The 16,883-nt window shown below is 36.6% G+C and overlaps 1 protein-coding gene across 1 annotated transcript in view; it reads left to right on the forward strand.

Annotated features, from left to right (window-relative positions):
- Nucleotides 1-16,883, forward strand: part of HYDIN (HYDIN axonemal central pair apparatus protein) — a 280,489-nt gene that overhangs the window by 37,561 nt on the left and 226,045 nt on the right. The window contains exons 6-8 of the mRNA XM_090260317.1: nucleotides 1,598-1,722; nucleotides 11,131-11,332; nucleotides 16,504-16,687. Coding sequence (XP_090116443.1) covers nucleotides 1,598-1,722; nucleotides 11,131-11,332; nucleotides 16,504-16,687 — 511 coding nt within the window. The remainder of the gene's footprint in view (nucleotides 1-1,597; nucleotides 1,723-11,130; nucleotides 11,333-16,503; nucleotides 16,688-16,883) is intronic.

Here is a 16,883-nt window from a genome sequence, read left to right on the forward strand (position 1 = left end):
CACCTCGTTTACTCCTCACTACTTCAAGTAGGTGCTGTCATTACCCTCATTATACAGATGAGGAAACCAGACATTCAGTGACTTGTCCAAGGTCATGGCAGAACTGGGTTTTGAACTTATTCTGTTGACTCCAGGCTTGTAACCACTACACCACAGTGCCTCTGAAGCAACACCTAGGGTCCATTGGAGGATTGCTGCTGTAGGTGTGGGAAAAGGACAAATATTGAAATGGAAAAATGCAGAAAGGAAAGGGAGATTCAAGTGGAGAGCACCAGAGGAAATCAATAATTGCCTCTGGGAGTGAGCACTAGAGGTACTGCAGTAATAATCTCTGGCACCACCAAATGCCACCTTTGCCATAAGCTCTGTACCCACATAGAAGAAAGCTTAGGTTTTCTGAAATTAACTTCCTTATCTAAGGGAAGATTTAAGGAATGTTTCTGATATAAGTAAATAATCAGAAATAGCTTAGCCTGCCAGACACATTGTACAATGCATTACTTTGAAAAACTAGCAATTTAAAGAAGTGAAATGGAGCATGAAAATAATTAAGTGGGCTGAGTTTCCTATTTTGAAGGAAGAACTCTGTAAATTATTTAAGGTGCTTCATGATCAGATCCAGCTTCTTTCTTACTACTCCCTTCCAGGGCAATTAAGCAAAACTACTTCCAAATACAGTCTACCTTCCCATAGTGTCTACATGCCCAAATTCCACTTTGAAGACACAGAACTTGTCCCAAGTCTGCTTTTTCAAATGCTTTCCTCCCATCTCCAGCTTGCCCTCATCCAGGAGGCTGGCATATATGGCATAGGTCAACAGGTTCCCCTCCTTTGGCTTCTGGTTGAGTTCAGGCATTGGGAACCCCAGCAGAAAGTCAGACAGGAGGAGGCGAGGTTAGGACACTTGCCCTCCTAGTGTCTTCCCTGGGAAGCCACCTGGGCTGGCTGACTGTCTTGACTAAAGAAAACTCCCTGCTTCTCATAAGGTAGCATTCTCTTAGAACTTCTTGGGTTTTAAAGCCACTCTTTCTCCTTTGCTGTTTGGGCCTACAGGTGGTAACAGCTCTCCTGCTAATAACCTCAGGTGATGGAGTCATTCCTTGTAGTTCCCTTATATCCCTTTCCCTCCTTTTAAATAGACACTTTGTTAAACTGCCCTCAAGTTACCTTTATGTAGTTGTGTTATCACTTTCCTTTTGGGACTCGGATATATTTTTCTATTATGAAGCCCTTCCTTCTCTGAACTCTCACAAAACTTGATTTTTATCCCTTTGAAGGTCCTATTCTTTTCCAGGTTACATTATTTGTAAATCTGTCCCTTACAGGAATCACTCAATGAATGTTAAAAAATGGCTGAATGGCAAGGACACAAACAAGAATATTGTTGCATCATTTCAGTTTCTCTTAAACTTGCTGATTTATTACTGTTAGTTTAATGTGAAGTTCTTTCACCTTGAGGGAAAGGCTGCTTTACTTGGGAATCACTGAATTATAGTGTCAGGACTGAGCCACCTGCAGATCTAGATCTCTGGATTTGCTTCTCCCCTCCTCACACTAGTCAGGAATGTGTCCTGATGGTGTGTCTTGTGTTTTTCAGGCCGTTCTCTGTAGAGCCGTCTGTTGGAACTCTTAATGTGGGAGAGTCCATGCAGCTGGAAGTGGATTTTGAGCCACAGACTGTGGGCAATCACAACAAAAGGCTTATTGTATGTTATGACACAGGTATGCACTATTCTTTATTAAAAGTTCTATGTTAAGAAAAGTCAGATGGAAAATATGATGAAGCAAAGTAGGAAATGGTTATTCTGGGTGCATTAGAGTAAGTTAAGAGCCACAAGTAAAGAACAAAAGAATGAATGCCTCTAACAGAAGTAATGTTGAGGCAGATATAAATCCCACCTGACTGGTTTCTCCAAAGCTTAAAAACCTGGGAAATACAGGGCTCAGGTATTTCAGGAAGGAACCTGTACCGAGATGTCACATTAATACACTGAGGTTATTATATGTAAATGGACTGGAAGGTAAGTTAATACCCCATGTGTTTTCCATTTGATTTATTGCTGCATTTACCTAACATTTTGAAAATGTAAACCCCAGTTAAGAATTGTCCTGTGTGCTCACTAGCCCATGTTTTTATATGTTTCATTTTCATTAACACTTAACTGAAAATATTTTAGAATTTCCATTTTTGCCTCTTCTTTGACCCACTGGGCTAGTTAGCAGTGTGTTGCTTAATATTTAGACATTTGGGAATTTTCTAGTTTTTTTTTTTAATTACTGATTTATAGTTGAGTTCTACCAGTGATAGAAAACAAATTCTATATGATTTCTGTTCTTGAAAATAAGTTGAGACTTATATTATGGCTCAGAATATGTTCCATTTTGGTAAGTGAACCCCGTGCACTTGAAAAGGATACAAGTTCCATGAATATTAGGTCAGTTTTGTTAATCATGTTGTTCAATCTCTATCTCTACTAATTTTTTCTCCTTGTTTTATTAATTATTGGAAAATGTTATTAAAATCCATAAATATGATGGTTAGATTTGGTATTGCTCTTTTTTGGTGCTATCAGTTTTCATTTTATATATTTTGGGGCTATGATGCTTGGTATATACACATTTAAAATAACTTCCTGTTGAGTTAACTCTTATCATTATGAAATGTCACTTAATTGTTAGTAAGATTTCTGACATTAAAATCTACTTGATCTGATATTTGTATAGCACAGCAGCTTCCTTTTGCTTAGTGTGTGGATAGTATATTATGTTCATCCTTTTTCTTTCAACTTTTCTGTGTCCTCTTATTTAAAGTGTGACATTTGGAAGCGTCACCAGGTTGTTTTTTAATCCAGCATGAGAATCTTTGTCTTTTAATTATACTATTCAGTCTTTTTATGTTGAATGCAATATTGATTTGGTTGGACTCTTCTGTTTGTGAAGTAATTGTTACCATTATGGGGAAATTATTAGCTGAATTTCAACAAAAGACTTTATGTTATTAGTGTTGATACCAGATGAAAGTGAAAAATATCTGTGTTAATAAACTCGGTCACTTTCTTACATTGCTCCCATGTAGATCTTTATATCTTTGTAAGGTATCATTTTTTTTATGATATGTTTTGTGTTTTATTTTATTTATGTTTTGTTTATGTCAGCCCCTATCATTAAGTATGGAAAAAAAAAATATGTCCGTAGAATTACCTTTGGAGCACTGTGTCACAAGGTTTTGAACCAGGAGTTACAAAAAGAATGAAGCACAGTCAGTCTTTTTGCTTTCACTCATATAATTTATTGTTGGTAAATATATTAAGTAAATTATCTTTAAATATTATATATCTTTTATCCTTTTTAATATTTTGAGTTGTAGTTTTAATATGCTTGACATATGAGTAGTGTGTGTGTACATATGTTGAGGGTATAATTTCAAAAAATTTTATTTGAGTTTTGAGACTAACACGTCTTAAAAGTGCCCATAGATTAAAAAAATAAAAAAGTGGAAAACAATTTTTAAAAGTGCTCATAGATTAATAGTATCAGAAGTTGAGACAAGATTTCAGTAATAATCTAATCTAGTCCTTAAATTTTACAAATGAAATAAACGAAGCCCTAAGAAATTAATTGGCTGTGCCAAGGTCACATAACTTAGTGAGAAGAACATTTAGAACCCAGACGTTCACCTCCTGCACTGTGCTTTTTCTGCCACAGCGGATCATCCCCTAATCTCTCTGTAACTGTATTTGCATTTTTACTCCTGAGTCCATTGACTTTGAAATGCAGATGCATTCTCCCAGGGGCCCTCGATCTGGATTTTTATGTAAGTATTTGGATTGATACCATACTTACATTTATACTCCTGTGCTAAAGAAAATGAATATTTGTATATTAAAAGTTAATCATCCACGGAGAAGTTGATTTCCATACCCTGAGGTTCTGTTGTCAACTTTGGTTCATGAATAAAATCATTTTCTAAAGATTGCAGACAGAGGTAAACTATCTGGTAGCAATTTTCCTTACATGAAATAAACTGCTGATAAGAATATGCTTTCATCTTTATTATGGGTTATTAATGACCAGAGTCCCTAACCAACCCTTCATTAGTGAAAAACATAATGACTGCCTAAACACAGTCATGCAGTTTTTCCAAGCAGCCACGATCATTGGCTTCTCGTCTCCCTAAATAAGCATCTGATTGAACTTTCTGCAGCTGTTTGAAGCAGGCACTGATTTGAGAAGGGAAGTTTAGCATGGGCTTTTCTTTGTACTTCCTCAAACAAGGTTCCACAAGGAGGAGCTTTGGTACTCCTCTGCGGGAAGCACTCAGTCACGTTCCTAAAACAGTTGTGTTTATGGCGTGTCCTCCACTGGATGTATTCTTCATTAAGTGCAGCCAGGAAATTTTGCTTTTTCAACAACCAGAGCTTGAACCAGTGTTCAAGCAATTAAAAGGAGATTGAGTATAAGTTTCACCAGTATCTAATATTATATTAATGTTTTCCTGAACCAGAACTTTCCCCCCTTTCTTGCTGTGTATCCCTTCTGTAGTAGAATCAAGTTTGTTTAGACAGTTGGTTTTACCCTAGAAATGATTTAGTTACCTTTTTTATAGTCTAAAACTGAGAAAGAACTGAAGTGACTTGATACCTTTGAGAAGGAAATCCTCCAGAAAAGGTTAAGAATATAAGTACTCAAGAGTACATTGGTAACAACAAAACAAAACAAATCAAAACAGATAATGAATAAACTAGTCCTATCATTTCAATATAACAGAAAAGTGAAAATATTATTTGACTATTAAGAGAGAAACAAATGGTTAATTGTTTAAGTTTTGCATTTTTCATCTGGGTATTGAGCAACAATGACCCTAAAGGATCCAGGAGATACTGGTATCCTGATCAGGCTTTAAACAGAAACGTTCTCATTGAACCTTAGGTTACTTGAACAAGCACTAGCAGTAGGAGCACAGCAGTGTTTTTCATCACTGTCTGGTCAGGTTGCTGTCAACTTAGAGGTGACATTAACCACTGGCAGTAATCAGGATATAGAGCTAATGCGCTTACTCAGCATTTTAAAAAGTACTGCGTCTCTTACTGAAGAGGAGATATTTCAGTTCAGGTGTTGGCAAATAGGCTTTTCCCCCAAAGGTATGATGATGTATTATTATTGAATATATAAGCAATAATAATATTAGTACTTCACAGGGAAGCTTTATGGTCATTTATGTGCTTTAATGAGCCATAAATACATTCTTCTTTTTCTTTTCAAAGTCAATAAAGGAATACCAAAATATAATATAGTAAGTAATTGAGTGATATATCTTGCAGTTGGAACTGCTAAATGGTACATATCTGAATATACCTCTGTAGGCTTACCTGCATAAACTTAGTTTCAATTATGTGAGTTGTGTATTACAAATGTGTGCTGTTGTAATTAGAAACTCTAACAGAACATAGTTATTGTAAAGAAGCAAATGTTTTAACATGGCTTAGAGGCAATGGGAATATTCCTTGACCTAGTTTTTTTTTCTTTTTTCTTCTTCTCCTTTTGGTTCTTATTCCACAGCTTAAGATAGGGAATAGCAGAAGTTAGGCCATACAGATGGTTACAGATTGTTTAGGGAAGTGGAATGAGAGTTCCATAAATTACACAGGAAGTACTCTCAAGTCATGAGGTGTTGGTATTTAAAGGGACATTAGAAAACATCTCTTTAACTCCCTTTATTGTAGAGATCAGTAAACTGAGGCCCAGAGACATTAAATGACTGTATATCTAATTAAAGCTGGAACTTAAACCCAGGTCTTTGGCCACATCTGAGACCAGCACCTTTTCTATGATCCGACACTGCCTTCATGCAGATTAGACATACTGATTTTGGTATTGCAGCAAATGAGCTGGGTGAGCTCAGTCAAGTCCCATAATTTGTTTCTTGAACCCTCCAAAGAAAGTGCACTTCCAAAGAAGTTTGATTCAGCAATTCACTTAACTGGTGAATCTGACCCTACTGTGACCAAGAGAGATAAACACTCTATCCATCAACTTGTTAGTTCCCTAGAGAACCTAGGGCTGCACTCATACATATTTTTTTACTGTCCTCTGCTGTCTGAAAGTACTGAAACCACAGTATGAAATGTATTGTGTACATAGCTGGCTTCACATTTTTTGGTAAAATTAGTTTTGTTCGTATTTGTTTTGCTAGATTGATAGTAGTAAAACTGGCAAGAGGTAATGAGACCTTCCACCAAATATATCTTTACTACGACATAATAAATGACGATGGCTAATCTCATCTACAATGACTGCAGCATTCCACCCAGAAACCCAGAAGAAACCATTGCAGAAACAGGCGCTTCAAGGACACAGAAATGCTGAGGCACAACCTTATCCATTCTTACAGGCATAACACCTCCATCCTATCACTCTTCTAAGTAGCTAGGGGCTGGAGTCCCTTGGTAGGCTTGTCTTCATCAAATAGGGTGTTGAAAGCAAGTACTTCAACAGCTGTGGGGATGACAAGACTTATTGTTTCCTTCACTTTGTGGATCTGATGATTTTTGGAAGATAGTGGTAAAAAAATAAATATTAGATGGTTCTTGAAAAACATGTAGTGGCTCTTGCTGTATTCTGGGAAGGAACCGTTTTGCAGCAAGCAACTCAAATTGATGACATTAGTCTCTATGACCCCCTAGATTTGTGTGAACTAAGTAAACCCTTGGATCTTTTCCTTGATTCGTTAAACAATGAAATATGGGGTGCGCAAAAGTAGTTTTATACATGGGTACGCAAAACACAGGGTTTATTCTTGTGTTATATATTTTTTCCATACAAACAACTGTAAACCTAATTTTGCCCACCCTTGTATTTCAAATAACCACAAAAACAGACGTTGATATAATCAACAACCACTATACTTAACATATCTCAACATTTTGCTGTACACATTTCTTTCAGGTGTCTTGTTTTATAGATAACTGAAATGATTATATATTTCAAGTCACCTTGTTACTCTTTCCTAATCTGATTTCCATGTCTTAGTCCTCAGAGGAGCTGTATTGAGTCCATTTTTATGCTATTCCAACATATTTATTTTTCCATGAACAATATATACTAGTGTCTCGAGTAGTTTTAAACTTCACATAAATGATATCATACTGTATGTACCATTTCCTAACTTGACTTTTGTTCAACATTATGTTTTAAAGACTTAAACATATAGCTACATATAGCTCTGATTCATTCATTTTAATTGATGCAACATACTCCAGCATGTGACTATACTATAATTTACCTATTTACCTATGAATATTAGGATGTTCCTGGTTTTTTGCTATTACAAACAATGCTGCTGTGACTTGTATATATCTTCTTTTGTGGCTGTGTGAGATTGTCCCTGAAGACAGATGCCAAGAAGTACAGTTGCTAAGTTATAGGGAAAATTAATCCTGAGCTTTACTGGATACTAAATTGATTAATCAAGTGGTTGTACCAATTTGTATTTCTATGAGCTGTCTATTAAAATTCTTGTTTTTCCACAACCTTGCCAATATACTGCCAAAACAGCATTGTCAAACTGTTTGATTTTTGTTAATCTGATAGTTTTGAAATGCTATTTTATATTTCTCTCATTACTAGTGCTATCTAGAAGCTTTACAATTTTTCTGAGGCCCTTTAACCCCTTTGTACATTAAAGCATTGGATAAATAATGTATTCATATGTTCAAAATTAAAACAATATTTAAAAGTATATGTTGAAAAGTGTTATTTCCACCCTACTTTATTTACCCCACCTTGCTCTTATTTTATTGGTTCCTTGTATATTCTTCCTGTGTTATTTTATTTTATTTTTTTGCAAATAGATACAAACATGAATGCATACTTATATTCCCCATTTACACAAAATAGCATACTATATAAATTGTTCTAAACCTTGTTTTTCCTACTTAATATATCCTGGAGATCTTTCCATATCATGGTGTACTATTTCATACCTGCACAGTATTCCACTCTTAGGTATAATGTAGCACAGATTACTTAACTGGCCTTCTACTGATGGGTGTCCTTTGGCTGTTTCCACTCTATTGCTGTTAAGAACAATGCTGTAATGAATACCTTTGATCATGTTGGCTCATTTACGGGATAAATTCCTAGAAGTGGTCCAGAGGATTAATAGTTTTATAATTTTGATAGATTTTTAGATCTGTGTTACCAAATTGACTCCATGAAGAATGGTACCATTTTGCAGTCCCATAGCAGTGTGTGAGAGTACCTTCTCTCCTTTGTCTTGCAGCATATTATGTTCTCAAATTTTTGTTTTGTTTTGCCAATCTGATGGGGGAAAACAGTATATAAATGTATCTTTAGTTGTTCTTTTATTATGAGTGAAGTTGAGGATCTGATAATACGGAGAGGGGACCTTTGTATTTCCTTTTTCACAATTCTATCCCGTTCTTCTATTGGATCATTTTATTGATTTCTAAGAGCTATTTATACATTTGGGGATTTAATCCCTTTGTCTCAGACACAGTTGCAAATATTTACCCAGGTTTTCTTTTGTTTTTGCATATGAATATGAATGCCATGCAGATTTTTTTCTATTTTTATGTAATCACTCTTCTAATCTTTTTTAGAGGAATCTGGATTTTGAGTCAAAACTAGCAAACTATTCCTCTAAAGTTATCAAAAGTTTTCCTAGATATTGTTCTACTTTTATGGTTTCATATCAAACATTTAAATATTTGATTCATTTGGCTTTTATTCTGATATTGTTTTTGAACATGGCTATTAGGTTGTCCCAATAGCACCTTTTTTTTCTTTTTTTTTTTACAAAGGTTATTATTACACCAATGGCTTGAGATGCTGTCTTTATAATATAATAAATTTCAATATTTCAGTATGTATTTAGGCCTGTTTTGACTTTTTAATTCCATTCCACCCATTGTTCTGCCTCTTCATGCTGCTTTAATTACTGATACTTTATACTATGTTTTAATTCTATCAGCTCTTACTTTATTAAATTTTTAAATTAAAAATGTGTGTTGAATTTTGTTAGATTCTTTTTTAGCATCAGTGGATATTATATAATTTTCCCCTTAGACCCATTCCATATTAACAGATATTTTAATAGTAAGCCATCTTTGCATTCCTGAAACACATTCCACTTGGTTGCAAAGTATCATTCTTTTAATGTGCTGATGAATTATGATTATTAATATTTTGTTTAGGATTTTACATTGATATTCAGAAGTGTAATCAGTCTATATATTGGCCTACTTTATCTTTCTCAGGTTATACTAACAATATTATTCTGAAAATATAATGTTGGAAATTAAGAATTAATTATGTTTACCAATAGAATGGATACAGCAGAAGACAGGATTAATGAACCTGAATACAGATCAATAGAAAATACCCAAACTGAATCACGGAGAGAAACAAAAAAGAATTAGGAAAAAAAGGAACAGAAACCAAAGGCCATGTAGGTGTGACACACAGTCAAAAGGTCACTCTATATGTAATTGGAGTCTTAGAAATAGAGGAAAGAATGGGATAAAAATATTTTAAGAGATAGTTGTCTATAAAATTTCCAGAAATGATGAATGACATTAATCCAAGGTTCATAAAACTCAGAAAACCCTTGGTGGTATAACTACTGCTGAAAACCAAAGCAAATCTCTTTTAAAACTAGTAGGAGAAAAAAAGACACAGTGCCTTAAAGGGCACACTAGTAATATTAATGGCAAACTTTTCAGCTGAAATTATGGAAGTCAGAAGACAGTAAAATGGCATTATTCATGAGCTGAACTTTTTAAAAAAGCTAATTTAGAATCTTTTACCTATTGAAAATATCCTTAAACTGTGAAGACAAAATGAAGACATTTTGGTGGGAAAAAAAGCTGAAAAATTATAGAGTTCTTCCCTATCATATTGAAGAAGCCCTCCCACTGTTTTTAGTCTCCATTGTTTTAATTGAAAAGTGAGCTGTAATTCTAACCTGGGTCCTCGGAAGATATCTTTTTCCCTCTGCTTACTTTTAGGATTTATTCTTTGTCTTTGATTTTTTTGTTGTTGTTGTTAGTTTCACTGCAATATATTATGTATGAATTTCTTTTAATGTGTCCTACTTGTCATTCATTGGGCTTTTTGAATTGTGAACTGATGGCTTTAATCAATCCTAGAAAACTCTTAACCATATTTCTTGAAATACTGTCTTTGCTTCATTATCTCTTTCCTCTCCTGAGTGTCCAGTTAAACACTTTACACCATCTCACTTCATCTGCCTAGGCTTTTACCCTTTCATTGTACATTTTCCATGTATTTTTATTTCTTTATTTAGCCCTTTGTATTTTCTGAACCATCTTTTATTTCATTAATTTTTTCACAAAATTAATAAAATTTCTTATTAAGTATATTATTAGAGTTTTTAAATTTTAGGTTTTTTAATTTTATTTCTGTAAGAGCCAAGAGTGTGGCTTTTTTCTAATTCTCAAGATTTTTAAATTTCCTATTGCTTACATATAGTTAAACTTATTCTTTGTTTCTTTAAATTACTAAGCATAGTTGGTTTTATAGTCTCTATATTATGATACTACTATCTGATTCTTTGTGAGTCTGCTTCTGTTTTTCTTGTATCTTCAGGTTCTAACTTATGAAGTTTATTATTGTGGTTATTTCCTTCCTTCCTTCTGTCCTTCCGTCCTTCCTTCCTTCCTCCTGGTTATGTTTGTCCATTTTATTTTATGTTGAAAAATTTAAAACTTTGGATGCAAGTACCTTTCTCAAAAGAAAAAAAGGAATTAATCTTCCAGGTTTCTGAGCATGAAGCCAGTTCATGACTATCAAATTCAAGACATAGACAATTACAGCATGATATTTAACTCTGAACTAGAGCTAGTCTACCTCTAGTTTACCCTCATTTTGAGTATATGTAGTCTTTTGAGGACTGAGGATCAGCTAGCTTATTGTAGGGGGAAGTATTTTTCACCTTAAGTTCTCCCTTCTGTATGTAGGCTTAGGGCTTTGATTTCTGTCTCTCCTGCCCTCACAAAAATGTGTAAAGCTTCCCCTTGGGCAAAGAAGTAGGCTAGTAGTATCACTCTAGAATAAATCTCAAACTGTGTTTACTTTGTTAATTTCTAGGTGAAAAAATGTATGTGTCTCTGTACGGAGCTGCCATAGATGTGAATATAAGGCTGGACAAGAATTCTTTGATCATTGAGAAAACCTACATATCTCTGGCCAATCAACGAACTCTAACTATTTACAACCGCAGTAACATCATTGCCCATTTCCAGTGGAAGATATTTGCTACTCAGGAAGAAGAATATAGAGAAAAGCAAAGGTTTGTAAGAAAAGTCACCTAGATGCTCTATTTGGGGGAAGACAAAACTCAGTTATTACAAAAAATCAGTGACTTTTATGGTAAGGTTTTAAGCAACTCAACAATGTGAAAAAAATTTAAATTGGTTCCAGTGCATGATATGCTCCTTTTACATTGAAAGAACTTGAGTTGAGCTATGTGGTGTCCATTCTTAGTTAATTTTAACCTGGTTACAATTTATCAGTAGCCAAACTACTTGATTTTAAAGACCAACTGTATCATTCTTTACTATTTTCTCCAAACTAATCTACATGTCTGTATTTCATTACATAGCTCTAAACAAAGTGGTCAGAATTCATAGGATTTATAAAAATAATCTGTTTTGGGTTGGGATCAATGTGGATTTTTTTTTTTTTCAGTGAAAGAGTATTTTTAGAAAATAAGAGGGAGGTGGATGGGGCAGAGGAGAGCAATGGGGGGGAAATGGGACAACTGTAACACAACAACGATAAAAAAATGAAAAAAAAGAAAATAAGAAAAATGAGGAAAAAGAAGGGCTTAGATATAACAACTCTTATAGTCCCAGTTTTAGTAGCTGAATCCCTGCTAACTAAATAATTTAATGATTTCTTGTTGGCATCTTTAGTGTGTTTTTTAAAATGATACTTCAGGCAGTAGAGAAAGTTAATAAAATGGAAAACCTAAGTATTTTAACTAATCTCTTTATTGTTAAATTTTGAATATTTCTTTTTTACTGAATCTGCTCTTGCCTCTTTTAAACTCCTTCCATCCTCCCTGAATTAGCACTTCAGCTGCTTTCACTGGCATTTATTTCAGCCTTTTTTATTTGCCTCTCCAGTTTCATTAAAGATTAGTTCTGGGAAGCTTCAAAGCTTTGTTTAAAACCAAGTTAGTATGCGGTAAAAATAAAAGCCTTAGGTCCATGGAAGCCAGGCAGAAATCCCCCACTGTGCTGCCCCTAATTGAATCAGAAGGAGCCGTGACAATGAGAGGACCCAGTGGAACCAGAAGCTTCATCATTCAGACAGTGAGCTTTAATCACTGGATTGCCACTGTGCCATCTTTAAAAAGTGAGCAAAGAAAAGCCTTTCTTGCCTAAAAACTTTAGTTTGCCTCATGGTATAGAAATGCCAGTAGTTGGAAAAGGCAAGAGGAAACTGCTCATCCACTGTTTCATTTGTCCTGATTGCCCAGCCGACATATATACCAACGATCAGAATGGCCCAAGCAGGTTTAAGGGTAAAGTGGGAGAGCAGCTGAAAACAAAGGAACAGCAGTAAGCGTGGTGTTTAAATTTCCTGCTTGTCCTGTAGGGAGCGTAGAATGAATATGCGCTGTCAGAAGGGAAGGCAGCTGTGAATTCAGCTGTGTGTGTGTGTCTGTACGGATAGGACACGATGGAGGCCACGACAGTAATTTCAACAGCGAAACTCAAGAAGAATTCAAATCAATTGCTGTCAGAGATGCTAAGGCATAGAGTGTATAATTTCAACCACATGTGGGTGGATATTTCTCTTCTTTTTTGTCCCCCATTCCACCTACCCCAGCACTCACACCCTTATCTTTAATATTATCCTTGGATCCTATTCCTTTTCTGTTGTATTGTCTTTCTTTCACTTTCTCTCTTACTCTTTCTATTAGTTCTTCTAGGAGATTTTTGGTAGCAAGGGAATAATATGAGATAACATTTTCATAACCATGATTAGAAGCCTAATTTTATGATCTAGGATCATGCCCTTCCCTCAAACAATGACCTTGAAAAGTGGCTTCAGATAGCTGAATAAGAACACCTCCATTTTCACTTTGGGTGGCACAGAGCAGCATGACTCACGTTTCTCCAAAATGGGTTGGTTGATTTAAGTGAAGAGTTTATTGAATGTGCTGCACCTTACCTTCTCCCTCTTCCTCTTCTAGGGCCAGATGCCTGGGGCAAGAAAGGAAATAGGCCATTTATGCTTAATATCTTATTGGACCAGGTTGTCTCTTCTCTCTCATCTTTCTCTTGTTCCTTAATACATCCCCAAGCATATCACAACTTATATTATTAGTCATGGATTTTTGTCCTGGACATAACTAGCCATGAGATGCAATTACAGAGAGGTTTGTCCTTTACTGAACATTTAACCCCTGTTTCTGGATAACTGCCCCTTTGAAGGTGGCAGTGCTCTTGCTGTGGTTATGGGCCCCCTTCTCCTCTAAGTCACAGATCCTCAAGTTGTATCTCAAACCACATATCAGTGGCAGATAAAGCATAATTTTCTTTGGTAGCTTGCTTGTGGGCAGAGGTTTGCTCATGCCTGAGAAGTAGTCAGATATTTAACTACTGGTATAAACCTTTTGACCTCCCCAATGAGGCACGTGCAGGTATCCCCAGAATAGTCCTCCTTATGTTTGACTCTCCTGATGTGAGCAACCTATCCCTTTTCTTCCTTCAGCTGCCACTGTAGTTACAAATGTAGAGAGGAAAGTTCACTTTGGTCCAGAACTTGGAACAGAGAGGATCTGTTCTAAATGGTCTCATGGATACTTGTCCTGAGGGATTATAAAACATCCCACCAGATTCTTTCATACTCATTCTCATCATAGCTTATTATATTCAAAGACACAGCATGGGCTTTGAGGATTTCTGTTCCCCATTTCTCTATGAAGGTCATGACCATTGTCTCAATAGCATCTTGCTCTAATTCTAGATTTACCACGTGCAGGAACTACTAGCATCCTCAGTGGACTCCCACAAAGTGGTCAGCATGAATTTATTCCACAACATTCAGTAATAGGAAAAGGCATTTTTCTCTAGATAAATCAGTTTTATTTGGGTTTTGGGCCTGCCACCCATGTAGCAGTAAATTTAATCTTGAGTGCTATTTGGTAAACAGGAAGGGGACCTCTAGTCCTCAGTTTATAACAGTCACCACAGAGTTGCTTGGTGACCAGGGTCACATGGTCCATTTGAAGGTGGATGGCTCTATCCTTTCCATGCCAAATGTGGACAGGGGAGTATTTCTCCCAGCTGTGAAGGCCATGGCTTTTAGTTTTTAATCTCCTTAGCATCTCGCTACCACCTCTTGGGGATGCTGCAAAGGAGCAGTGTCTCTGGCACCTGACGATGGGAAAGCATTCGTGGTTCAATGCTGCTATACCTGGGACACAAGTCTTCCCCATTGACTATACTTGATGCCTGAAGGTGCTGGGTGTTGGTGGCTACCAGACCATTAGGAAAATAGGTTAAATCCATGGTTTAATTGAGAGAGAAGGCTGGTGCATTGTTAAGCTCTCTGGTGAGAGGCGTCATTCATCTGGAGGGCAGAACCATCTCTGAGACAGGAGACCATGAATATCATCAGGAAAAAAAAAAGCTAACAATAGAATGGGGTATATATAATAGAAGCCCTCAATGGAGTCAACCCAGCTCAAGGTGTTGTGTTTTGCCTTCTTAGTCTCTCAGTCATGACCCCAGTTCTCCATCAGAGGGCAAAGAGGAAACAGCTGGTACCTGCCTCCACCCACCCCCTTTGCATTATACAGCTGTTACTGATTTCAGAGTCCCAATAGCGTGGGAGAGGAGCAGTACTTGGGAATTTTTCTTCGTTTTCTTTTGTTTTCTGGCTCAGGGGTTGAGTTAACCATACTCCTTGGTTCATGGAACATTATCATCCTTGGTTCATGGGAGGCATTTTATCCCCACACCCCACTCCCATTAACCCCCTAAATAAATGTCATGTTTATGATTCCCATTATTTGTTTAACCAGTCCTTCAGTTTCTTACATAAAACTTACCCACTTTTTTGGTATTATTGCTAGCACTTTGAAGAACATCTCTGTCGCTGTATTTTTACTTACATCTATGATTGTTTCTTTAGGATTTATTTCAAAAGATAGGTGTAATAACTTTCACTTACAAGAATTAATGGTTTCTGTTCTTTCTGTGGACTGAGCTCTCTTTAATTTGTGCTGCTCTGCCCAGCAGTATAGAAGGGCTGCTCCTCTCATTACCTAGGACACTGCTTCCCAAACAGCAATAAAAGGGAAGCACAGAATGCTTTTTTCCTTGGAACCAGAACACACTGAACCCATTTCTTCGACATCTGTATGCTAGGTAGCCCAAGGAACCCGAACAGGAAAGCTATTAAAAAGAGTTATTTGACATGGCTAAGCATGTGGCTTGCATAAAGTCATTTAGAAACTAGAAATAGTTGGGGCTGGGACAGGAATTCAGTGACCCTAGGCTCTCACTGAGAGGGCTAAATAATTTGTCTCTCATCATTGGTAATACCACTAAAAGGCTGAGAAAATGGCCATATGCCCTGGGAGGAGATAAAATTTAGTCTCCAAAAATTCAGGTGAAGTAACTGATACCAGGAGTACTGTGAACACATCTGTGGTGAGGGAACTGAGTAGAGGGTTGGGGAAGGCTGCTTTTCTGACTTATTACAAGGGCTAGAAAGAGCTGGAAAGAGAGAAAAAACATACCTTTAGATGTAGTTTGAGCACTTCATAAGCTTGACAGATTGTTAATTGCCTGTGGCTGACACAGGGAGAAAGCTGGTGTTTATCGAGTACCTGCTTTGTCCCGCTATACCAGGTCCTTGATCACTTTTAATCCTCAACACATTTTTATGATGGGAGCTCCTATTTTATAGGTAAAGGCACTAAGGCATAGAGGAATTCGGTAACCCTCAAAGTCACAGAGTTAGTAAATAGATAGTAGAATCATTATCCATACCTAGTCCTTACTGGTTCTTGATTCTGTCCTCCAGGTAACTTAACAGCTAAGAAAGAATTAAAAGCTAAGCAAGTTTAAAAGACACAGAATTGTCCTTGAAGTGTCGGAGGTGGAGTAGATGTTAAGTGATTAAAAATCAACCTGGAAAATGTAATTACCTAGAATAAAATATTTGTCCAAATATGCATGAGGGCTCAGGAGTAAGCAAGTGGAGAACAGGAAGCCCAAGAGGAGTTCTTGAAGGAAGTGACTAAAGAACATACTGAGGTTCTTGAGAAATTAAAGTATAAGGTCACTCAGAGAGCATGTTTTAGACTCAGGGCAGGGAGGGACCACCCCAGGATGGAGGGTGAGATCATTCCCAGGGATGCTGGACTGGAGCAGAGTCCGTCACAGTGGTCTTCATGGGAGTCCCAAAACGAATCTCACATTTTCTCTTTTCGTTCAGGGTCTGTAAGGATCTGATTAAAGAGGAAAAGAATGAGACCGATGAGTTTCTTGAAGAGTGTATTGTCGATCCTTCACTCCGAGAACACCTTTCCATTCTCTCCCGCACCTTTGAGAACCAGAGAAGTATGGTTCAGGGAGACAGCATGCTCTTCTTGAATAAGGTTTTCACTATTGAACCTCTGGTGAGTATATATATATGCAGTCTGACCATACAGACACATACCTGAGAGTGCAGGGCTTATTGTAATGAGAATACTCACTTTGGGATTGATATAGTAAGTTCCTAGAGCATGGTGACTCCATCTGAAGGACCTCATCATCATTAGGAGACAGTGTGTGAATGTTAATGGTGAGAATGCTCATAGGTTACCTTTAGAG

This window comes from Furipterus horrens, unplaced genomic scaffold (genome assembly GCF_987537825.1).
Source record: "Furipterus horrens unplaced genomic scaffold, mFurHor1.1.pri manual_scaffold_13, whole genome shotgun sequence".
NCBI classification, from domain to species: Eukaryota; Metazoa; Chordata; class Mammalia; order Chiroptera; family Furipteridae; genus Furipterus; species Furipterus horrens.